The sequence below is a fragment of the Loxodonta africana genome, chromosome 23, assembly GCF_030014295.1.
Source record: "Loxodonta africana isolate mLoxAfr1 chromosome 23, mLoxAfr1.hap2, whole genome shotgun sequence".
NCBI classification, from domain to species: Eukaryota; Metazoa; Chordata; class Mammalia; order Proboscidea; family Elephantidae; genus Loxodonta; species Loxodonta africana.
In genome coordinates this window covers 16,606,214-16,631,082 of record NC_087364.1, presented here as the reverse complement: position 1 = coordinate 16,631,082, position 24,869 = coordinate 16,606,214, and the positions used below count along the sequence as shown (strand labels likewise).

Sequence of the window (24,869 nt, the reverse complement as noted above, 5' to 3'; positions counted from 1 at the left end):
ACAGAACAAAATGTCCTGGTCCTGCACCATTCTCACCATTGCTATATCTGGGCCCATTGTTGCAGCCACTGTGTCAGTCCACCTCATTGAGGGTCTTCCTCTTTTCTCCTGACCCTCTATTTTACCAAGCATGTCGTTCTCCAGAGATTGGTCCCTGGTGACACAGTGGTTAAGCACCCAGCTGTTAACTAAAAGGTTGGTGGTTCAAACACACTAGCCACTGGGTAGGACAATGCAGCAGTCTGCTTCCACAGAGATTACAACCTTGGAAACTGCATGGGGCAGTTCTACCCTGTCCTATATAGGGTCCCTATCAGTCAGAATTGACTCAACAGCAATGGGTCATAAAACCTTGCTTTAGCCTTGATACCCTGATTACCACTGCAAAAAACACCTCAGTTTGAATAAATCAGAAGATAGAAATCAGACTTTACGAGGCACCTCCCAGGAGACCATAAATAATTAATTTGTACTAAATTGTAGCTATTATCACCTTACAATAGTGACCTGAACTTTCACAGACTATCTGGAAGGTCATGTAAACCAAGAGTAGCCCTGGGCCACACCAGGTAGGTACGCTACTGATTTAGAGACAGAGCTAGACAGGAAGGGAGGTCCAACTGTAGAAAATTATCTTCTGGACGTAATCTCTCAGCTTATTCTCCAGCTAAGAAGCTGCATACTACCGTATGCAAAAATACGATCATTTCACAAAACTACCATTAAATGTTTTAATATTTTAATAGGATATTAGACATTATTGAATTACTTGCTACCCTATGAAGCGATGCAAATACGAAATCAAACCGACATCTTATATAATCATGGTTGCCAGCCTCCAATATGGTTTCCAATGATCCTGCCTCCTGGTGTTCACACCCTTGTGGAATCCTTGGCCACACTGCATCAGGGTTGGTGTGTGGAACCCGTGGCACACGGCAGAGTGATGGTCTGTCACTTCCGAGGCTAGGTTCTAAAAGGCATTGTGGTTTCTGCCTCTCTCAGATGAGTTGTTCTAGGGGAAAGCCAGCTGCCACGTTGTGAGGACACGCAAGCAGCTTTCAGGGGACCGCAACCCCGTGACAGACTGGGAAATGGAATCACCCAGCTAAGCCACTCCCAGATTCCTGACCCACAGAATCCATGTGAAATAATGTTTATTACTTTAAGCTGTTCGGGGTAATGTGTTAAGTAGCAAGATGACCAATAATACATTAAAAAATATATAAATAAATACATACTAGAAAAAAATCTACCTGTGAATTTAACTGAAGTTGTAATCTCATGACTTTTCATTTAGGTGTCAAAAATCACAGCATCCTGATGCCAAGCTTTTTTTTTTTTTAATCCATTACCAAATACCTACTGGGTACTGAGAAGCCCTGGTGGCACAGTGGTTAAGTGCTCAGCTGCTAAGTGAAAGGTCGGTGGTTCAAACCGAGCTATTCTTCGACACAAGGATGTGGTATCTGGTTCCAAAGATTACAGCCTTGGAAACCTTATGGGGCCGTTCTACTCTGTCCCATCGGGTCATCGTGAGTTGGAACTGACTCGACAATTTTTTTTTGGTAATTAAACTGCCATTTTAATCTTCATCTACCTGACTTCTGTGTCTTATTTCTTAACTGAATCCACGCTTAGACAAACTTAGGAAAAAAGAGGCCATCACTTATCAACCCCTAAAGTAAGTGCAAAGTACTATGATGGGTATTTTGTGTCCTTGGGGAGTTTATGGCATATTTAAGGTGTATTTAAACCACCTGAAGGGTTACCTGATAGTACAAAAATTACCTAACAAAAACCCTAAGAACCACATGATCATCAGCAAATAGGTGAGAAATTTTGACACCTGGATCTTTGGTAAGCATCAGGACATTTAGGGAGAAAGGTAAAAATATAGATGCCCGGCTCCCATGTCAACTCACGAATTCAGTCTACAGGAATGGGATCCAAGCCACTGTACTTTTAACAAGTTCCCAGTATAATTCTAATCCATACCATGGTATACATGGTAAGTGCAATAACTGGAAAAGAAGACTGTGAGCTAGCCCAGCAAAGGTTACAGCAAGTGGAACTGCAGGTGAACTCTGAAGAAGATGCAGGATTGAGACGAGATGGAAGAAGGTCGGGGGGAAGCCATTTGCTGAAGGCTTATTAACTGCCGGACACTATTCTGCATTTTACCTCATTTAAGATACTATTTCATATATAGAAAAACTGAGGCTCAGAAGTTAAATCATTTGCCTCAGGTCACAAAACTAGTTAAACAACCAAAGTGTGATTAGTAGAGATTTTCATTTTGTAGATGAAATTGAGCCTCGGGGAGGTTAAATATTTTGTCTGAAGTAACAAAATTTGAAAGTGGCAGAGCTGGGATTACTAACAAATGGTAAGGCTGAAATCAGGCCTGTGACTTTTTTTTTTTTAATGAGAGTGGGGAAGAAGGTCTATATTGCTTACGAAAACACACAGAGGTAGGAAATACAAGTAAACTTAAAAAAGAAATAACTTGTGATCTTATCAGACTGCCACATCTTTCTCCCCCGGCATGCCTGGTGGGTTTGACCTTCTGGTTAGCAGCTGAGTGCTTAACCACTGCACCACGAGGGCTCCTTTTCTCCATCTATGCAGCCCTGGCTCATGGTGACCGTATAGAACAGAAAGGGACTTCAATTCTTTTTCCATCATCAAGACGAAAGTCAAAATTCAACTCTGTGAGGCTGTACCCGCAATTAAAATTCTGACTTCTTCTCTGTTGTTCCTACAGAACATTGTTTGCACAACTCTCTTTAACACTCATTTCACTCTGCCTTGTGTAAGAGCCCACTGGTTCCATGTTTCTACTGATCTTTAGGGATGAGGACTATGCATTACTTACCTCTGGATTTTCCCAGCATTTAGCACAGTGCCTCCCACAGTGAATAAAAGGTTGTTGGAGAATGTATGGTTAATATTTTTCTCAATTAGACAATGACCCTATCCAATACGTATACATCTTCTAAACCAACCCTGAATTAATAAATATCAGAACATGGGGGAAATACGCTGTTATAAACATTCTATGTTAAGAATGGGATTGGTCAGCCATGGAAATTGGGAACTGGGAACCATCAAGGTCCTTTATTCATTTACTCAACAACTGTGTACTTTGTACCAGGCACTGTATCTACAACGGTGAACACAAAACAGGTAGCCACCCTTGCCCTCACGGAGTTCAAACCCTAGCAGAGGGACAGACAGTAAGTAACTGAAACCAACACGTATGTAATTAAAAGTTGAGAAAAGTGCTATGACGAAAACAAACAGCAGGTGGTAACAACGAATTAGAACACAGGTGAAGGATAAAGGGCTCTTCAGATGGAGGGGCAGCTGGACACATGACATTTCAGTTGAGACTTACAGGATAAGAAGAGTCAATGATGCAATGGGTAATAGTATTACCTGCAAATTTAAGGCCCTAAGGGGGTGCCACCTGCTGCAATGTCAGCTTCAAGATAGTCGTTACTACAACACATACCCCAACCTTTCATTTTTAATTATTTTGCTATTGTTCCTATCTCCACTTTTCCTCTTCTTACGATATGTACGAGAGTTAAGTGTCTTCAATTTTCTTGGCTAAATTAAATGATGGCATGAGCTCTGGAGAAGGTAAGACACTCATTTCCAAATAATTCTAAATTTCTTCCAGTCCTTCTGACTGATAATTTAATCTTGAAGTGACAACTATGTCCCAATTAGCAGAGTGTTTCTCTGTAATAGCTTAATTTTTTGATTTGGAGTCCTCCTGATTGCTAATCAGCATGGTGTGTGACTACTTCAACAATCACTTGCAGAACGTTATCCTGCCATGGGGAAAAACACACTGCTGCTTTCTGTACTCTAGGGTGCTCCAGAATCTAGGCAGAGTAAATACACCCGAAGCAATCCACCATGACTGGACATACTCAGACCTACTGCCGGAGCTACATGTACGAGAGTGTGATATATTCGAAAAAACTGTGGAGCAGGAATAAGAAGATGTAGGTCTTAGCCTCAAGGAGCCCTAGTGGTGCAATGGTTAAGAGCTCGGCTGTCAAATAAACCAAAAGATTGGTGGTTTGAACACACCCGGCGGCTCCTCGGGAGCTTTCTCTGTGGATCTGCTCCTGTAAAGATTATAGCCTAGAAAACCCTATGGGGGCAGTTCTACTCTGTCATATAGAGTGGCTATGAGTCGGAATGGGCTTGATGATGGCACACAAGTCTTCGTCTCAGGTTTGCCATTTGGTTATGGAAATTTGGGGTAACTACTTCTTTTAGGCTTAGTTTTCTCATTGGTAGAGGAGGAATATAGTTGTACTTACACACATTCAGCTATATGCACTTGGTAAAAAATTAGAATTGTCAACTGAAACAGCACTCAATGAGCATGTGCCCTGGATGGGCACGAGCTAGAAAGCCACACCTGTTGCTGCATCAACCAGTCTCAACTTTGATGTTTAAAGATTTATTTTTTCAGAATAAGGCCCCTTAAAATAATCTACCTGCTTCATTTGGGGCTCAAAGGTGATGTGATTTGTCTTAAATGTTTACTTTAGGACCAAACATGGCACTGACTCCACTATACCACTGTTAGACTGGTGTAGAGACCACATAAAGTAGATGGAACCCTAGAAATACACTGTTGAAACCCAGATTAACTGATTTTTTATCTTATCAGTTACTAAAAGTTTCATCGATTATGTCACTGTCCAAAAGAGCTGTCACTGTCCGAAGCACAGATAAATTCACAAATGCAGAAAACGATGAATGTACCAAATTAGTCATTGCACAATGCTTTTTAATAGCTGAAGATCTGGAAAAAAATGCTAAAGGGAGAGAACTGATGAAATGATGACGTAGCTATGCAGTGCAGTATTATGCAGCCATAAAAAATGATATATACATACACATGTAAATATAAGGATCTAAAACAGCTTCTAAGTAAAATAATAAGTATTTATATAAATAGGGAAAGAAAATTATATATATATCTCATTTCTTATATATGCATAAAAATTTTGGAGGGGAAACTGTTACCTTTGGTTGCTTCCTAGGCAGGGACCCGGGTAGCTGAGGGACAGGTGTGGAAGGAAGACTTTTACTGCATAGCCCTTTGTACCTTTTGAATTTTTAACCATGGGAATGTATTACCTAACCCAAAACAAAACACCAAACTTAGATCACCAAGAAAGTAGCTTTAGAGGAAGTGGGATCATGTCCTTGGTGAGAAACAAAACAAGCAGGCGGTAGTCCAAGGGTTAATGTCTGCAGGTAGAATGTTGGAACTACTCTAAGAGACCTGCCTCAGGAGATCCATCCATTCTAAACTTGTCATTTTATAATCTGTAAACTGAACCTTGAGAATTAAGTGACTTGTGTAGTTCTATAGCATGAGACAAGACCAGAAGTCAGATATTCCAGTATCCACTCCAGGACTCCTTTATCATACTGTCTTATTTTGTGTGGGCAAAACAGAGCCAAGAGTCTAAAATATAAAGTAACCTCAAACCCTGGGACTAGTAGTTTCTTACTGAGATCACTTATACGGCTATACTTACAAATAGCCTGCGCATACTTCTACCATTGCGATTACTGCAATGTGATAAATGTATTTTTTTCTATCCGAAATCAATTGAATTCACTAAGGCCAATAACTAATACATGATATTATTTAAGTTTTTTAAATATACAAATACATAGCATAAGCGTACTGCCAGAAAAATACTAATATTCACAGTTCCCTTAACCAAAACTCAGAGGATGAATGTTTTAGAATTAAGAATTTCTTAGAAATTAAAAATATTACAAGACATACTAACCATTACATAATACCCCCAAACCTCAGCAACCAGGGAGAATACCCCATAAAATTAATATTTCCCCAGCAGGACATGGGATGAAGACTAGATATAACTTCTCATCAATTCAGGTCAGATTTTGCTACCAAATGGATTTTTGTCTCCAAGCTTAAAATGCTTTTGGTTTCCAGAACCTTTTGGATGCTGGGATTAGATAAGGGATTATAGACTACCCACAACGACGCTGCTTAGATGTAATGTTGGTCACTTCAACTCTCATCTTTTTTTATAACAGAACAAGCAATCACAGCAGGCAGCTTTTACATCGTAGCGTTGGGCAGAAGACTTGTTTGTGGTTAAGGAACACAACCGAGGACAGGGTCTAAAGGCTGACATCGTAACAGAAAACGAGGGAAGAAAAGGAAATCTTAATTGCACAACCTTGTACTCTGCTGTATTTTCTTGTTAGCTGCCACGGAGATGACCCGAACTCATAGCCACCTGCTCCATAGGCTTTTCTTGGCTATAATCTTTACTGGGAACCCTGGCGGTGTAGTGGGTAAGAGCTATGGCTGCTAACCAAAAGGTTGGCAGTTCAAGTTCACCAGGTGCTCCTTGGAAACCCTGTGGAGCAGTTCTACTGTGTCTTATAAGGTCACTATGAGTCAGATCGACTCGACAGCCACGGGTTTGTTTTTTTTGCATAATCTTTACTGAAGCAGTTGTCAAGCCTTTCTTCCAGAGCTTTGGGTAGGTTCAAACTGCTAACATTTAGGTTAGTAGCTGATCGCAAACAACTTGCGCCACCCAGGCTCCTTGCTATTTCATTAGCTATTAATTTAATAAAAGCTCACTTTGATTAAAGGAGCCCTGGAAGCGCAGTAGTTAAAGCATTAAGCTGCCAACCAAAAGGTTGGTGGTTTGAACCCATCAGCCGCTCTATGGGATAAAGATGTGGCAGTCTGCTTCCAGCCTTAGACATCTTATGGGGCAGTTTTACTCTGTCCTCTAAGGTCTCTATGAGTCGGAATCGACTCCTTGGCATTGGGTTTGTTTTGGTTTGATTAAATCGTGTGAACTTACAGATGGAGCTAGGTAAACTTCTGTCTCATATTGCTGACAAGGGGATGGATATAATGGGTCCTACTTGTGCTGGAAGGTAACTAAACTATTTTTGGGACCAAACCACAACTAAACAAAGCTGTTGATTCTGACTGAGAGCGACCCTACAGGGCACAGTAGAACTGCCCCACAAGGAGGGCTTCAAGGAGCAGCTGGTGGATTCCAACTGCATACCTTCTGGTTAGCAGCCAAGCTCTTTAACCACTGTGCCACCAGGGTTCCTTTTAGGGACAAGTGTACCTAAAAGACAGGCGTTCCAGATACACTGGTAAAGAAAAAGCAGATGTAATACAATTTTCTCAACTTGGGCCCATTATGCTGTAACAGAAAGGAAACAGGAGTTTTCTAGTCAACCTCTCCTGACAGTTCCTACATCAAATCCTTCCCTTTATAAGGCTTTTTCTACTTTTTGGGAGGAAAACCCCAGGAGTCGAAACACAGCACACACAACCCAACCCTAATATCTATTTTGTTTCTGTCAATACTACGTATTTTCTTCTGCTAAAAATTCAAACTTATACTAAATGACTATAAATCAACTTTGCAGACAACAATCTTTGATTTAGCTTGGTGGTGTTGATTTTTAATCTTAAATTTTTAGCTGCATTTTAACTGAACCAATTGTTTTGTTCAATTTATGAATAAAATTCAGCAAATTTACTGCAAAAAAAAAAAAAAAAGTTTACCCTATTCTAAAAATTGAAATAGCCGTAATGAACAACAACAAAAAAAACCTCTGGGTTTTGGGTCCCATTTTTTTTTTTTTTTCAGGTTAGGAAACACTGCTTTCTCATGTCATCATCATAATTCTCAAAAAAAAAAAAAACTAGTTAGATTTCATAACAAATATACCAACACATTAATAATCTAATGCAACAACTAATCAGCCAGTATCTTCAGTCTGCAGAAAAAAAAACAACGTTGGGTTTCTCAATGATGTGCATTCAAAGAAGTACGGAAAACTAAAATTCTTTTCCACTAAGGCATTTCTTGGTACCTGAGGTTTGTTTCCTCCGTATTATCCTATCAAAACTACCAGTATTCCAAAATATAATCACTTCAGACCACTGAAAAATCTAAAATCCCCTAAAACACATAATCCAAAATGCCCAACGTGGTTACTCTACTGTGTAATGAAATGGTCAGAAACGACGCTGTTACCCTGTAACACAGAACTAGCAGCTCAGAAGGACTTCTGCAATATGCTGCCCCCAAGATTTAGTATGCAGGCTCAGAAAGAGCACACGCAGTCACGATGCCCCTTAAGCCACATGACCGTCCTAGAAAGCAGAACCTTAAACGTATCAACTAGAGGAGAACTGCCTGTCTCTGAAGTTAAAACTAGGCAAGGGCAGCTGCAATTCGCGCAGCAGGGCAGATGGGCCGCTGACTAGTGAAAACGGGTGATGGACAGCTAAGGCCCTGTGCTCCGGCTGCTCCCCTTACCGTTGGACGATCTGGGAGGGAGGCTAGGTGAAACACCCCCAAAACCCTGGCCGCAAAGGTGGGCTGTGGGGAGACAGGGGCAGCTCCGTGTGTGGTGGCCCTTTGTGAACGCGCACTCTGCGGCAGCTCGGATCTCACCGAGCCTTTAAGAGGGTGGACTGGGGCTGCCTCGCGCGGCCGAGGCGTGGAGCACACGGCGCCGCAAAGACAGGCCTGCGGAGACCCGCCATCGCAGCCTCCGCCCGGCTCGAGGGCCCTCCCTGTCCCAACCACCCCGGCCGCGCTGGGGACCGTCGGCTCCAACCCCAGCACCCTCGTGACGAGCCGCGCACCGGACTCTTTCCTCAGCGTAATCCCTCCGCTGCAGGCCGCGCACTAGTTTTAATCACGCCTCCCCCCTCCCGGCGTCACCTCCGCCCCTCGAGCGCCTTCCAGCAGCTTCCAGAAACGTCGCCTCCCCAAACCTAGCCACTCACACATGGCGGGCTCTGCAGTCCCCGGCCCCGCCCCTAATCGTCGCCGCAGCTGAAACTGCCGCTGCGGCAGCCGGGCGGACAGCCACGCCTCTGCGGAGCCCGACCGGAAGTGCACCCTTCTAGCCTTCCCCGCCAGGGCTTCGTCCTTTCAGGCCCCGCGCGCAGCAGGAAGGGGAACTCTTTTGCCGCGGACTGAAACCGGAAGCTGCTCACCGAAAGGGCCCGCTGGTGGGGGAGGAGCAGTCCGAGGGAACGTGAGGTGAACGTTGCTGTGGGTGTTGTGGGGCTCAAACTGGAACAGGAGTCCGGATCGAGCCGGTGTGAAGAAGGGGAGTGCCCGCGGCAGGTAAGGGGGAGGAAGGAGTAGTTCCCTTCAGCTCTCGAGATAGGAAATGAGGAAGTAGTTTGCACGCGGGGAAGGTGGGCTAGGTGGGAGGGGCAGGGCTGCGACTGGGTTCGCGTGGGAAGGGTTGATGCTTAAGGTGTCGTTTGGGCTCAGAGAGGTAAACGCTGAAGAGAAACCAGAGTTCGTTCCCTCTTCCAAGGTGCGTGGAGATGAGGGTTAACGGAACCCCACGCCTCCTCGGGTTTCCAAGGTTCGGATTCGAAACTGACCTCTCTTGGTTCTACGCGCCTCCGATTCGGGACGTCGGGGTTCGGTACCAGACTGCTCTGGGCGCTGAAGGCCGACCCCATTCCTCTGCTTTTTGTCGGTTGTGGCTTCGTGTTTTGACTGAGTGCTGAATGCACTTGGTTTCGGAGCGCACATTCAAGAGGGTATAAGGCCCCTCTCCGAACTGCTCTTTCTCCGAGTGTCCTCATTTTGCACACGGGACTGTGAATTACGTTTAATTGCACGTGTTTCGGGGTTCCCAGGGCCAACTTTACACGTCGTTGGCACCGCATACTGGGCTAGTCGTTCACATTAGGGCTCCTGGAGGATCAGTGGCTCACAGAAGTGTGAAAAGGAGGTGGTAAAAGAAAGGGGCTGAGGGTGAAGTGGAGTAGAGGAAGATGAGGCTGGAAAGCTAGATTGCCGTCGCAGTGCAACGAGCTTTAGGTCGGAAGGCTACCTTTAGGTTGTATTGATCTGTTTGGACTTTCCAATAATCGGCATGGAGTAAATAGATAACTTTGAGCTGAGCTGTGACAGAATCAGACTTGTTTTGTGGGAGCATCACCTTGGCAGTGATACAGAGTGGGGATGGGATGGACAGAGGTGGGATTTGGGACATTTCCAAGGTAAAGCCACAGAATTTGGTGAGTTACTGCGTGAAGCTGAGGGATTTTGCAGAGTAGAACGACTCAAATATTCTAACCTGTGTGCTTGGAAGGTTGGAGATACCAAAATTTGGGTGAGATATATATATATATTTTTTTATAGGAAGAGGAGCCAATTATTTTTGAAGGAGGGCGGCAGTGAGGGCATTTTTTTAGGGACAAATTAAGTTGTAGCAACCACTCTTAGGATTTTGTATCCTAGGACAAAATAATTGTGTTTGAAGGAAAATCTGAATAGTCCATCTCTGGCATTTTTTTAAGTGAGTGTTTTCTGGGGGAGTTTTGCATATTTCTGGGTTTCAGGACTTCAACTACCAGCCTACCTGCTTTCCTCATTGACATGTGGGTGGTGGGATCAGGAGAGCAGATTTGGAGGCTTGATTTTGGATATTCAGCGTCCTGGTGGTGCAGTGGTTAAGAGCTCAGCTGCTAACCAAAAGGTTGGCGGTTTGAATCCACCAGGCTCCTTGGAAACCCCGTGGGGCGGTTGTACTACAGGGTTATAGGGCTCTATTGGGTTGCTGTGAGTTGGAATCGACTCATCAACAGTGGGCTTGGTTTTGGTTTTCTTCATGTTTTAGTTTACTTTTATAATTGAGAGAGAGAGAACCATCCAAAAAAAAGCTTTCTAGATTTCTCAGGCAAATGAAAATTTTTATCAAAAATAATTTATTCATGGTTAAGTCACCTCCCAGTTTTTCTTTTGAGAATATTGTAGGATGATGCAAGGTGTACTGCATATTTTCTACATAGAGCGAAGTGTAAAATTAGCACCAGATAAATAGTAGCTGCAACTTACTATGTGTCAGATGCTGTGTTAAGCATTTTCCATGCGTTACTTCATTTAGTTCTTAGAATAATCCAGTTTTACAACAAGAAATTTCTGAACACAGAACGGCAGATGCAAAGCCAATGCTTTTTAGGTACTCTGGAACTCCAGAAGTTTGAGCCGTTCTTGTATGGTTACCTTTGTAAGTAAATTATAAATAGAACAAACCGAAGGTAATAAACAAGTTGGTCCTGTGGCAGTGGTTCCTTACGGGCTGGTTTTGCCTCCAGGGGACATTTAGCAATGTCTGGAGATACTTTTGATAGTTACAGTGTGGGGTGGGGTGGGAAATGCTACTGGCATCCAGAGGATACAGGCCAGGGATGCTGCTAAACATTCTACAGTGCACTGAACAAATAATCATCAGGTCCAAAATGCCTGTAGTGCAGTGGGGATGTTTCCTCAGGAGTAGGAAATTGGGATTCATTAATACTAACTTGGAGCCCTGGTGGCGGAGTGGCTGAGATCAGCTGCTGACCAAAAGGCTGGCTGTATGAATCCACCAGCTGCCCCTTGGAAACCTATGAGGTGCTTCTACTCTGTTTTATAGGGTCGCTATGAGTCAGAATTGAGTCAACAGCAACGCGTTTTTTAATACTAACTTTCTTAAAAGTACTTTTATTTTTAAAATCATTATTTGTCCTGAAAGGTGTGTGAGGCGTTTTACAGCTCAAACAGGAAAACGTAACTCATTTTTAGAGTGAACCTGTGGCCACTGATAAAAGCTGTATAGTTCAACCACGTGTGCTTGAGACTGTTCTGTAACATCCCTGCTAAGTGATAATTCCCTTTTGCAAAGATTTCCTGTGTCTGGTTTCTCTATATTTTAAATCCATGTTCACACAGCTCTTAATAATTTTTCTTTACATGGAGCTCCAGTTTCATAATTTTGACTTAATGGGTTCCACTCCATGGGACTATACTCAGCAAACTTGTCACATGTGTAATTTGTATGACGACAGTGTTTATATATTTGTTTTAACAAAAAACCAACCCAAACCCATTGCCCTCGAGTCGATTCCGACTCATAGCGACCCAATAGGACAGAGTAGAACTGCCCCATAGAGTTTCCAAGGAGCGCCTGGTCGATTTGAACTGCTGACCTTTTGGTTAGCAGCTGTACCACTTAACCACTACACCACCAGGGTTTCCATATTTGTTTTAGTACAGTTAATTTAATATAAAATAACATTTCATTGACAGCTTTTAAAAAGTATCATTACTCTTCACTGGTAAAATACTTTTTGGTGGTTGAGAACAATAGGAATATAAGAGATATGTGGTTCATTGTTCCATTTTCCCTTTGAAGTAGTGGCACAATGGATCTAGGGTTTTTTAAGAGTCCTTTCTCAGTATAATATCAGCATATTTGTTTCAAATTGTGCATAGACTCTAAAAACTTTTATTTTTCAAACTCTGGTCAATTATACCCTTAGCTGTCAAGTTGATTTCAACTCATAGTGGCCCTGTAGGCCAGAGTAGAACTGCCCCCGTAGGGTTTCCAAGGCTGCAGTCTTTACAGAAGCAGACCGTCACATCTTTCTCTCACAGAGCAGCTGGCAGGTTCAAACTGCCGACCTTTCAGTTAGCAGCCGAGTACTTTAACTGCTGCACCACCAGGGCTTCAAGTTTGCTTTAAATAATAGCTTTCTCTATTACAAGTTTTGTTTAATTTGCTTACAAATGAGTCTGCTGTGAAAATGGGTCCTACTGCCAGTCTCTGCCCTCTCCCCACAAATTTGCTAGATTTATAAAGGTAGGTATTTTGTTTTCAGATCAGAATTTCAGAATATGTTTACCCTAGGATATGGTTAACTCAACTATATTTAGCATATATGTATGTCTTAGTAAACAGTCTAGCTCTTTTTCAAAGTAAGTAGGATTTTTATTTAATTGCCTATTGACTTTTTTTTTCCAGGGTTCATTGAAAAATCCTTAGTGATATTGACATGTTTCAAGTGACATAAATTAGCCAATGACTCGGAATGATGGATTCCCCGAAGATTGGAAATGGTTTGCCAGTGATTGGACAAGGGACTGATAGAGGGGTACCTTCACTCCACAGGGTGGGGAATTTGGGAAAAGTTAGTGAACTCGTTTTTTGCCTCAGTGCAAAGTTTTTCTTTTTCTCCTATTTTTGAGACTTAAATTTGGTTTTAATTTTACCAGTTAACTTCTGGAAAATTCTGTCTTCCACGGAAATCTTACAGCAATGGCGAAAGATTGTTTTAATGTGTTTGCCTCTCTGTTTTATTGATACGTGAGAGTAAAAATAAAACACAGACTATGTGGTTCACTAGTCTTTGAAATTATAGAACATGTTTCTCCTGGCAGTTGACATGACTTTTTTCCTTGCAAATAAAACTGATGCTATTCTTAACACTTAAAATTTAATACTTAAAACTGTGATATATTCTTTTTGGAACACTATCTCTATGTAAAGCCCCTATGCATTTCCTTTATTTGCCATGTTTAAGATATCTTTCCAGGACACTTCTTGTCGAAAATTGTAATTATTTTCTGGTTATCTTTGCATTTAACTTTTTTGTAATTTGATACAATCTAGAAATGCCTGTGTTTTAATTTGCTTTATTTCTTCTTTAGAATTATGATTCAGCTAAAGATGCATCAGATGGGTATTGCCCAGCTTGTCGAGAGAAGGGAAAGTTAAAAGCGTTAAAGACTTACCGAATAAGTTTCCAAGAATCTATCTTTCTATGTGAGGATCTGCAGGTAAAGTATTAATCGTATATAATGGATGGGTTTTAGCCTTTTGATTTTTTTTTTTCAGTGTTTAAATTTGTACTCATCGTTTATATTTTGGAATGTAGGCTTTTAATGCTAGATAGATAATCTGGGTTTATAAGACAGTCTGATAAACAATTTAAAATAGTTTCTGTTACATTCTTCCACCTGGTTTCCTGAATTATTGCCAGAAAAAAGTGTTTCCTTATTACCATTAGACTTGACAGACAAATGAGGGGAGAAATACATTTCAAGATGGATTTTTTTTTTTTTAAATCTGTGGAGATTCTTGTAGAGAGTATTCTCTCATTTTTTAGTTTATTAACTTTGAGACTGATTGGAAGAGTCATTAATCTGTAATGTATTTGGAAGGGTATTTTGAAAATTGGTTTGTCCAGAAACAATATATATGTGTTCTTAACTAAATAGTATGTATTTAAAGCTTGATTTGTTTATTTTTACTTCAGGCTTTAAATGGTTCTACATATCTCTTAGAATTAATTATGGTAGTTTATACCCATTGGTACAGCTTTTATATAGGAACTGATTAAATTCTGTAATATTGTACATTTTATTGTACTTGACAGATTTTAGAACTGTTTCATATATGTTTAATTCTCAAAACTTTGCAGAGTAGGTATTCCCATTTTATGAACGGAAGAAAAATTCACAGGGTTTAGGAACACTGGGCCCTCCTAGAGCAGCAGAGCCGGGATTGGAATGCAGTCTTCTCATTTTAAAACCCACTGCCATCGAGTCAATTCCAACTCATAGTGACCCTACAGGACAGAGCAGAACTGCCCCATAGGGTTTCCAAGGCTGTGAATCTTTATGGAAGCAGACTGCCACGTCTTTCTCCTGAGTAGCTGATGGTTTTGAGCCTCCAACCTTTTGGTTAGTAGCGAAGTGCTTAACCATTGTACCACCAGGGCTCCTTTCTTCTCATTTTAGATCTGTTTTGTTCCAGCTAAAATAGCAGCTCAGCAGAATCACCTTGGGAAAAATTCCTGGGTTGCACTACTAGACATTGAGTCAGTGGAGTTGGCCCAGGACACTGTAGTTTACGAGCACGGAGGGTTATTCTGATGATTGGCCAAGTCTGGGAAATACTAGATTATACCACACTGTTGGTGGTAAATAATTTTGCTGGGTATGATTTGAAGAAAAACAATCCCAGGCATTCTGACAAATAGGAAGAAAAACAAATTTATGTATTTAGTCAATAAATCTGTTTTTGAGCATCACTGCGTTAGGCACTGTGCCGGATGCTAAGCTACAATAATGAACAGAACACAAAAATTTACCCTGAGGAGCTTATGTTTTAGAGTGGGAAACCCAGGCAGTAAATAGGCAAAGTGCATTTTTTTGTGTCACGTAATTAAAAAGTACTGTGAAGAAAAATACAGCAGTGGGGAGAGTGCCAGGGAAAGGGGAGTTTGCAGTTTTATACAGAGTGGGAGGGGAACGCTTCATTGAGACAGCGGCATTTAAGGAAAGGCTGGAAAGAAATGAAGGGGAGTAAGTCGTATGGGTTCCTAGGGCAGGGAGAGTAGCCGTGAGAGAGTGGGGGTTTCTTGTCATGTTTGTGCTACTGTGAGGAAGCCAGCATCGCTGTCCCTGAGTACATGAGAGCAGAGTGATAGAAGATGTGTCTGAAAAGTAATGGGGGACTGGACTAAGTCTTAGGATCTTATAGGCCACTGTACGGTACCTGGCTTTTACTCTGGGTGAAATGAGCCACAGCAGGGATAGTGGCAGAGGAGTGGCATAATCCGATTGACATGTTGTGAGAATCATTGTGGCAGCTGTGTTGAAAATACAACTAATGGGCAAGACTTGAGGCAGGGAGACTAGTGAGGAGGCAATTGCAGTATTCCTTTGGGGAAAGAGAGCAGTCGCAGAGGTGATGAGACATGATTGGCGATTTTATATATATATACTTTGAAGGTAGGGCCAATTGAATCTGCTGAAAGATTAGTCTCCAGGGTAGGAGAGAAAGAAGAATCATGGATGACTCCAAGATTTTTGGCCTGAGCAGTTGAAAGAATAGAGTTGCCAGTTACTGCAATGGGAAAGACTTTGGGAAGAGGAAGCTTTGAGGAGAAGACCAGGAGGTTGGTACCAGTCAAGCTTGAGATGTTCTAATGTCTACGGGTGTATGGAGTAAACAGTTGGATCTATGTTTCTGGCATTAGGTGAAATTTGAGGTTGGAGATAGAAATTTGGGATTCATCAGCATTAGATAATCCCTGAGACTGGGTGAATTTACCTAGGAGTATGGATAACTCTGGTGGTGTAGTGATTAAGAGCTACGGCTGTTAACCAAAAGGTCGGCAGATCACATCCACCAGGTGCTCCTTGGAAACTCTATGGGGCAGCTCTACTCTGTCCTGTAGGGTTGCTATGAGTCAGAATTGACTTGATGGCAACTGGGTTTTTTTTCTGGTACGGATAAAGAGGTCCAAGGACTGAGCCCTGGAACACTCCAGCACAAAGAGGTTGGGAGATGAAGTTGAACCAAGAAAGCAGTCAAGAAAAAGCAAACAGTGAGGTAGGAGCAAAACTAGGAAGGCGAGTTCATGGTCCTAAAAGTCAGGGGAAAGTTAGGTCTCAACTGGAGGTCATCGGAGACCTTGATGAGACTAGTTTCAGTAAAGTGGTAGTGGTAATCTGATTGGAGTGGGTTTGATAGAAAATGGGAGGAGAAAAATTGAGAAATGCAATAGATGTGAACTAGTGTCTGGAAGTGGAAGGCTTTTGTTCTTGGGTTTTTTTTTTTTTTTAAGTTGGAAAAAAACAGCAGCAAGTTTATATGTTGATTGTGCCTATCGGTGGTGTTTGTTAGGTGCTGTTGAGTCGACTTTGACTCATAGAGACCCCGTGTGACAGAGTAGAACTGCCCCATAGGGTTTTCTAGAAAGACCAAATTGCCAGGTCTTTCTTCCCTAGAGCTGCTGGATGGGTCCCAGCTGCCAGCCTTTCCGTTAGCAGCCAAGCGCTTAACTGTTGTTGCACCGGTAGGGTGTATCTGTAGAGAGGGAAAAACAGATGATTTAGGGGAAAGGAGCAGTAGAATTGCGGGAGGGATATCCCTGGAGCAGAGGTGATGGGCTCTTTCGCATAGGTATAGGAGTTGACTTGCGGACCTTTGACAGCTCACCCATAAAAACAGACGTTATACAGAGATTTTGCTAATTCACCAGCTGAGAATAAAGTTGTAGAACTGGGAACATGGAAAGAAGATGAATCTTACTGATTTAAGAAAAAAAATCTACCTGTTGTTTTCTCTTCTGAATAATATGTAATTTCTCGGTAGAATTCTTTAACCAAGGACTGTAACGTACAGCAAAACCTGTGAGAGCCAGAACTCAACCAGACTGCCTTGTTTTCCCTGGTCTTGCCAAGTTTTCCACCTTTGGCAGGGTGCAGCTTACCACTTTTCTGTCACTCACTATTACCAAACCAAAGCAAACCAAACCAAACCCAATGTGTCGAGTCGATTCCGACATAGTGGTGACCCTATAGGACAGAGTAGAACTGGCCCGTAGAGTTTCCAAGGAGCGCCTGGTGGATTCGAATTGCCGACCCTTTAGGTTAGCAGCCATAGCACTTAATCACTATGCCACCAGGGTTTCCCACTCTCTATTAGTAGAAAATATTTGATTTTTCCTTCACTGGTAGGTTTCCGCCTTAAACAGGCTCTGGTTTTCACAGGTTTTACTGTAATAACAAAGAAGTCCCTGTCTTCAAGAGATAGGTTTTGGCTGTTAAAGTTAGATGCGTTAACACGCATTTTTAGTTTTTGAAGTAGTCTTTTTCAAATGATGAGGAAAACAATATAACCAAGAAGTTTAAGGTAGTGTGTCTTTTGTAAATGTATAAAGGTAACTTTAGAGTTAAAGTTTTTTTTTTTTTCTAGTCAGCAATAAAAGCCTAGTGTACTTCATGAGTCAGAATTGACTTGACAGCAAATAACAGCAAGATACTTTATGAAGTAGATGAGTTTACCAGCTCTAAAGATTCTTCATCTCTTTTAACAAATTCCAGAAGGGTGTCTGGGGGGGCCATCTCTCCGGGTGTAGAAAGCATATTTTAAATGAGGGTATTTAGTATATCAGTTTCTTGAATTTGCCTTGGAAAATATTTTGGCAGTTTTCAAACTTAGGGAAAATTCACTGATTATTTGAGTGGTTTGTTTTCAGTTTTGATAGATGGTTGAAATTATGTTACTGCACAGTGAGATTTGATGAGACCATTAAAATTCAACCAATCTGACTCTAAATCCACTAGAAGTGCAAACTGTCAGTGCTCTCAAACTAAAATTTAGTTTTAAGATATGGAAAACAGAAATTACCCCATACAGTTGTGAAATTTGAAAATACTAGTTTTTAACATGTGTAGTGTATCACTTCAAAAGAGTCATATACTCAGTTTTTTAAAATCGTTGAAAATTTTAAATTTGCTCAACATTAAGCTTTTTATTAAAGCAAAAATATTTGTTTTTCTTGCCAGCTTAACCTACAGTGGTTGATTAAACCTTTCATTGTGGAAATGAGGAAAAATTATTCTCTTGGGGACCAAGTTTTCAATAAATTTTAAGCAGCTGTTTGCCTATGAGCCCTGCAAATTTAGATTCACTAATATTATACCCTCTCATGCTTAAATCAGTGCCAAAATTTTATACATATTTTTTATGACACAGGAAGTGTAAAGTAAAACTTGAGCTTGTTTGAATTTTTGAAGTTTTTATCATTTTATTTTCTCTTTCTAGTGCATCTATCCTTTGGGCTCTAAATCACTTAATAACTTAATTTGCCCGGATTTGGAAGATTGCCACATTCCAAATAAGCCTCAAAAAAGAAAGATCTTGGCAACCAGCTATGAAGATTCACCTCCTTTAACAAATTCCAAAAAGACTAGAAATCATTTTGTTATTGATGGTGAGCAGACTTTGAACAGCAAGCCTAATGGAGACCCATACGATGAAACATCAGGTTTACCTGAGTTACCACAAAGTGGCCGACAGAATGTCGTTAGGACAGCTGATTCCTTGGAGCAGAAGATCGTGGAGCCTGACAGTGTTGACTGTCCTGCGGGAGAAGATCCTCCTACAGTTGACATCGCTGGAACCAGGGAGACCTCCCCTCAAAACCAAGGCTGCACCTCTGAGCTGGAATTGCCTTTGGAGACCAGCAGTACGTCACTTTGCCAGACTTCCTGTGTCCAGTGGAAAAATACTTTTGCTCTCTGCTGGTTAGATTGTATCCTGTCAGCATTGGTGCACTTGGAAGGATTAAGAAACGCTGTGACTGAACTGTGCACTACACAGGAATCTGTGTTCCGGCAGCTCTTTACAAAATATAACGAAGCAGACAAGCTTCTGCATACCCATCAGCTGGATGCAGTTAAAGGTTGGTGTTAATGTTTTCTTTCTCTTTAATTCTTTTTTCTCAGTACCAGACTTTTGATTAGTGTGGCTTTATTTATATATTTGATAACATTTTATTGTGTTTTTGATAAAGTAAATTTAACCAGCAGTTTAAGTTCTCACTCACCAACTTCTACACAAAGTATTCAGTGACATTGGTTACGTTCTTCACACTGCTTGAATGTTCTCACTATTTCTGTTCTGGTTGTTTTGTTTCCATTTAGTTTCCCTGCCTATTCATAGTCTCATCTTTGTTTTAAAGTAATTGTTGACTGTTTGGTCACATACAGGTGATTTTGTAAAGCAGCGCAGTACTTACGGGTGATGTTAGTTATTTTTTGAGCCAATTTGTTATTTAGCTACAAGATGACCTCAGAGGCTGGTATTGGTTCAAGGTTTGAAAAGTATCACAGAGCAGTAGTCTTGCAGGGTGGGGGTGGGGGGGTCCTTGAGTCTCAACCACTCTAATAGCTCTGGTTTTTTTTTATTTTTTAGGAATTCTCTTTAACTTTTAAAGAAGTTAATTTTGAGCGTTTTCTTACAGCATGTGGGAAAAAATACTATCAATAGCTTCTGTTTTCTGTAGAGACCTGGGAGCCAAGGACCTTAGGTTCAGATGTCATGGAGCTTGAGTTAAGACTAGCTGCATTATCATGACTGCCCCAAAGACAGCCTTTTGCAGAAACCTAAGAGTAAAGGAGAAGGAGGCTGTGTTGATAGCTTGTCGTGATAATGGTAGTCATCGTAGAGTACATCAAAGTAAAATTTGAAGGTTTTTTTTTCCTAGTGATTTAGGTAAAGGCTTACAGAGCAAATTAGTTTCTCATTAAAACAATTAATACACATACTGTTTTGTGACATTGGTTGCCAATCCCACAACATGTCAGCACTTTCCCTTCTTGACCTTGGGTTCCCCATTACCAGCTTTCCTGTCCCCTCCTGCCTACCCGTACTTGCCCCTGGGCTGATGTGTCCATTTAGTCTCGTTATGTTTTATGGGCATGTCTAATCTTTGGCTGAAGGGTGAACCTCAGGAGTGACTTTATTACCGAGCTAAAAGGGTGTCCAGGGGTCATACTCTGGGAGTTTCTCCAGTCTCTGTCAGACCAGTAAGTCTGGTCTTTTTTTGTGAGAATTTATTCTACATTTTTCTCCAGCTCTGTCCAGGACCCTCTATTGTGACCCCTGTCAGAGCAGTCCATGGTGGTAGCTGGTAGCCATCTAGTTGTGCTAGACTCAAGTCTGATGAAGGACGTGGTAGTTGTAGTCCATTAGTCCTTTGGACTAATCTTTCTCTTGTGTCTGTGGTTTTCTTTATTCTCCCTTGCTGCAGATGGGGTGGGACCAGTGGAGAATCTTAGATGGCCAGTCACAAGCTTTTAAGACCCCAGACACTACTCCCCAAAGTAGGATGTAGAACATTTTCTTTATAAACTATGTTATGCCAATTGAGCTAGATGGTCTGTCCCCTGAGACCATGGTCCGCAGCCCTCAGGGAGTTCGGATGTGTCTGTGAAGCTTCCATGACTTTGTTTTGGTCAGTTTGTGCTTGCTTCCCCAGTATCGTTTATTGGGGAAGTTACTACTTATCTGTTGTCCGTTTAGTGCTTTTCCCTCTCCATCCCTTCCCTCCTTTGTAACGGTCAAGGATTGTTTCCTTCTGTGTGTGAACCTTTCCTTATAATAATGATCTCCTACAGTATTTGTCCTGTCGTGATTGACTTATTTTACTCTGCATGATGCCAGGTTTATCCATGTTGTGAAATGTTTCGCAGGTTCATCATTGTTCTTTATCATTGCGTAGCATTCCATTGTGTGTGTGTACCATAGTTTATCCATTCGTCTGTCGACAGGCACCTAGGCTGTTTCCATCTTTTTGCTGCTGTGAATTATGCTGCGACGAACATGGGAGCGCATACGTCTATGCGTGTGACAGCTCTTATTTCCCTAGGATATATTCCTAGGAGTGGGATTGCTGGATCGTATGGTACTTCTATTTCTAGCTTTTTAAGGAAGTGCCGAACCAATTTCCAACATGGTTGTACCGTTTTGCATTCCCAGCAGCAGTGCATAAGAGTTCACTCTCTCTGTGAAGTTGTGTGGATTATTTATAAGAGATTTGAGTGGAAAGATTTATTTGTAGCTAAAGAATAACTGGAGTCAGATGCATATGGAGGCTTTTATTCACCATAAGGAGCCCTGGTGGCTCAGTAGTTAAGCGCTCAGCTGCTAACCAAATGGCCAGCAGTTCAAACCCACCCAGTGGCGCTGCAGGAGAAAGATGCGGTGATCTGCTCCCATAAAGATTACAGCCTTGGAAACCCTATGAGGCAGTTCTGCTCTGTCATATGGAGTTGCTGTGAGTCGGAATCCATTCGATGGTAAAGGGATTTCTAGTTATTCAAGATAGTTTATTAATCTTTGATTCTTTTCTGTCATAGTCATTCTACTTTTAGGACATTCACTCTAAAGAAGTAATCGAAAACGTGGACAGATACGTGCCCAAAGATGCTTATCATGTTATTTACAGTAGTGAAAAAAAGAAACAGCCTAAATGTCAGCAGTATGGGTCAGTCAGAGCATAATAACTAACCTGCAGAGGTTTTAATGAAGCCAACGCAGATATGGAATCGTATATGATGTCAGTAAAGATCCTGTCCTTCTGCACACCCCCCAAAAACAGACTTAGAAGGAGGAAAATACATCAAATGTTGATTTGGAAATAATCATAACTAATTAAGACTCCCTACAAATTTATATAGGGTTGCTATGAGTCAGAATCGACTCCATGGCAGTGGATTTGGTTTTTTTTATTTGGTTATAATTTATCTAAGTTCAATTAAAGGTAAGCAGAGTGAAATAGATGAACTGCGTGTTGTCCCTAGCGTCAGTGGTAACTGCATGTTAAGAGATAGCTTTAGATGTTTTAGAGATAGGCGGGATATCTGACAGGTTGCCTGTTGCGGTGAGCCTGTGGTTATCTGGCCGAGAATGGCTTACACTGAGATTCACCCAGGCAGAATGGCTTTGGCCCAGGCAGTCAGCACTAATGAGACTGTGTTGATACCAAATACCGAGGGAGTATATGGTAATACCATAGAGAGAGGAGGAAGAATTAAGGGCATTTTGTGTTTTGCATTTTGTCTCTGATAGCAAAATTTTATCGATTCTGCTTGCTTTTTTTTTTCCAGATTTTATTCCTGACCTTTATTTTATTATTTTAAGTCTTTGAACGAGGTATAATTTACATACATAAAATGAGCAGATCTCGAGTGGTCAGTTCAGTTAATGTTGACATAATCACTACTGAAAACAAGATCTAGAACATTCTGTCACCTCAGAAAGTTTCCTGTTGTCCTTTTCCAGTCAGCCTAACCCCCTCCCTCCCAGAAAAGCAACACTTGCACGTGTCTCTGACTGTATTATTTTTGCCTATTCTCAGACTTCCTATGTTTAGAATCATATATATGCAATCCGTGTACTTTTATGTCTGGGTTATTTCGCCGAACAGAATATTTTCCATATTCATCAGTATTGTCGTGTGTATTGATAATTCGTTCATCTTTATTGCTGAGTAATATTCCATTGTACAGATGTTGTTGTGTGCCGTCAAGTTGATGCCGACTAATAGCAACCTTAATGACAGTAGAACAGCCCCGTAGAGTTTCCTAGGCTGTAATCTTCACAGGAGCAGACTGTCAGGTTTTTTGTCCTGCAGAACAGCTGGTGAGTTTGAACCGCCAACCTTTGGGTTAGCAGCCAAACACTTAACTATTGTACCACCAGGGCTGCTTACCATATAGGTGTACCGCGAGTTATGTATCCATTCTCCTGTTGATGGGCGTTTGGGTTTTCCCAGTTTTTTATTGTTACGAATTAAGACTGCCAAAAGTATTTTTGTACTTTTTTTTTTTTTGCGGGGGGGGGTCTGGTGAACTATTTAATTCTTGCTAGTGTCTTAATTTTTGGTGGAAAAGTATAGACGGATGAGAAATTGATAATGTTCTGTACTTTATTTTTAGATGAAGATTGTAAAAAACTTCCTTCAGTACTGTTTACAAAGATAGATGCCTGCCTGAATGAAGTCAGAGATGAAATTTTTACTAGGCTTCAGCCCCAGCTTCGATGCACATTAGGTAAGTAAGTTGTGTAATTTAACTGTGTTGCTCATGTACCACACAGAAATACTTACATCATAAGGAAACATAATACTGTATTCTTACTTTGAACAAGCAGATTCTTAGGAGAGAGAATCTGGACAGTTTGGCTTATGAATCTACCACTGGTTAAATCACTGTGGACAGGACCTGGTGTTGTACCCCTAAAGACTGAATCAGGATCAGGTGAATACTTGGAGGACACAGCAATGGTTGCCTTCTAACACTTTTCCTCCATCTAGTAGATTAGTCCATCATTTTTAACCTTTTTTAAAAAAAAAAAAATTTTTATTTATTTATTTATTTGTTTATTTATTTATTTATTTTTGTCCATAGGAAAAATACCCAGGGAATTTAAAAGTAAATACCCATAGTAAGGGGCCATTCCAAACCCATAAAACCAAACCCATTGCCGTCGAGTCAATTCTGGCTCATAGTGACCCTATAGGACAGAGTAGAACTGCCCCATAGAGCTTACAAGGAGCACCTGGTAGATTCGAACTGCCGACCCCCTTCGGTTAGCAGCTGTAGCACTTAGCCATTACGCCACCAGGGGCCATTCCAGATGAGTTAAATCAGAATCTTGCAGGTGGAGCTCAGGGATTGGTAATTTTTAGAAGCTCCCTTGTGATTCTTACATGTAGACGGGGTGGCAAAACTCTAGTCTAAACCAGCCATAGTCATTCTACTTCTCTTGCCAGTGATTGGCTAGGAGTGGACATGTGGTATGATTTTAGCCAATGGGATATAAGGATAAATACGCTGATGACCTTCTGAGAAGGTTTTCTCGTCTTCAAAATGGGTTTTGTCCTCTGCGAATTGGCTTTTGACCTTTAGAAGCAGAATGGAGCACGGGAGCTAGAGTTTCCTCGACTTCATGAATTTTTTTTTTTTTATTACAAAAAGGAGCCCCTTGGTTATTTTGGGGGGGGGGGTTATTTTCCTTTTATTCTCATATTAACTCTTCTATTAATATTGTACTATAAAAACAAAAAACCTGTTGCCATCAAGTCAGTTCCAACTCATGATGACCTCATGTGACGGAGTAGAACTGCCCCATAGATTTTCTAGGCTGTAGTCTTTATGCGAGCACATAGCCCAAGTCTTTTCTCCCACGGAAGCCGCTGGGTGAGTTCGAACCACCAACCTTTGGGTTAGCAACCGAGAGCTTATTATTGTATTATGCATATTAAATTATGTAAAATATCAATGCTTCAAGTTTTTCTCTCAAAGAGTGGCAACTTTTTCATCAGATACAGATCTTGTATCTGTAAGCAGTGTCTTTTTTTGTCCCACAATTCTTCCCCTTAGTTTTTCTACTTTGTATTTCATAGACTTCTCCATATATAAGTTTACTGTTTTTAAAATAATAAACCGATTTTCCATATGCCAGTTCTTTGGTATGGCTTCCTCCAGCTCTAGAAGGCTGTTCTAATTCATCATCTTCAGGTTGGATATCAGATGAGATGGATTTTTTTTCTTTTTATTGAAGTATAATTTAATACTGTAAAATTGACCCTTTTTAGTATTTAGTCCTATGAATTTTGACAGACATGAAGAGTGTAT

General features: G+C 41.2%; 1 protein-coding gene across 11 annotated transcripts in view; it reads left to right on the top strand.

Moving 5' to 3' along the window:
• Positions 1-8,652: 8,652 nt before the first annotated feature.
• USPL1 (ubiquitin specific peptidase like 1) overlaps positions 8,653-24,869 on the top strand; it is a 43,795-nt gene continuing 27,578 nt past the window's right edge. The window contains exons 1-5 of one of the 11 annotated variants that reach the window (XM_064275283.1): positions 8,653-9,209; positions 12,892-13,057; positions 13,578-13,706; positions 18,490-19,129; positions 23,169-23,282. In XM_064275283.1, the coding sequence (XP_064131353.1) occupies positions 12,959-13,057; positions 13,578-13,706; positions 18,490-19,129; positions 23,169-23,282 (982 nt within the window). In that variant the 5' untranslated portion in view covers positions 8,653-9,209; positions 12,892-12,958. Of the gene's footprint in view, positions 9,210-9,263; positions 13,058-13,577; positions 13,707-18,489; positions 19,130-23,168; positions 23,283-24,869 lie in introns of those variants that run through there. The other 10 variants (XR_010319091.1, XR_010319092.1, XM_064275282.1 and 7 more) reach the window with 10 other exon arrangements.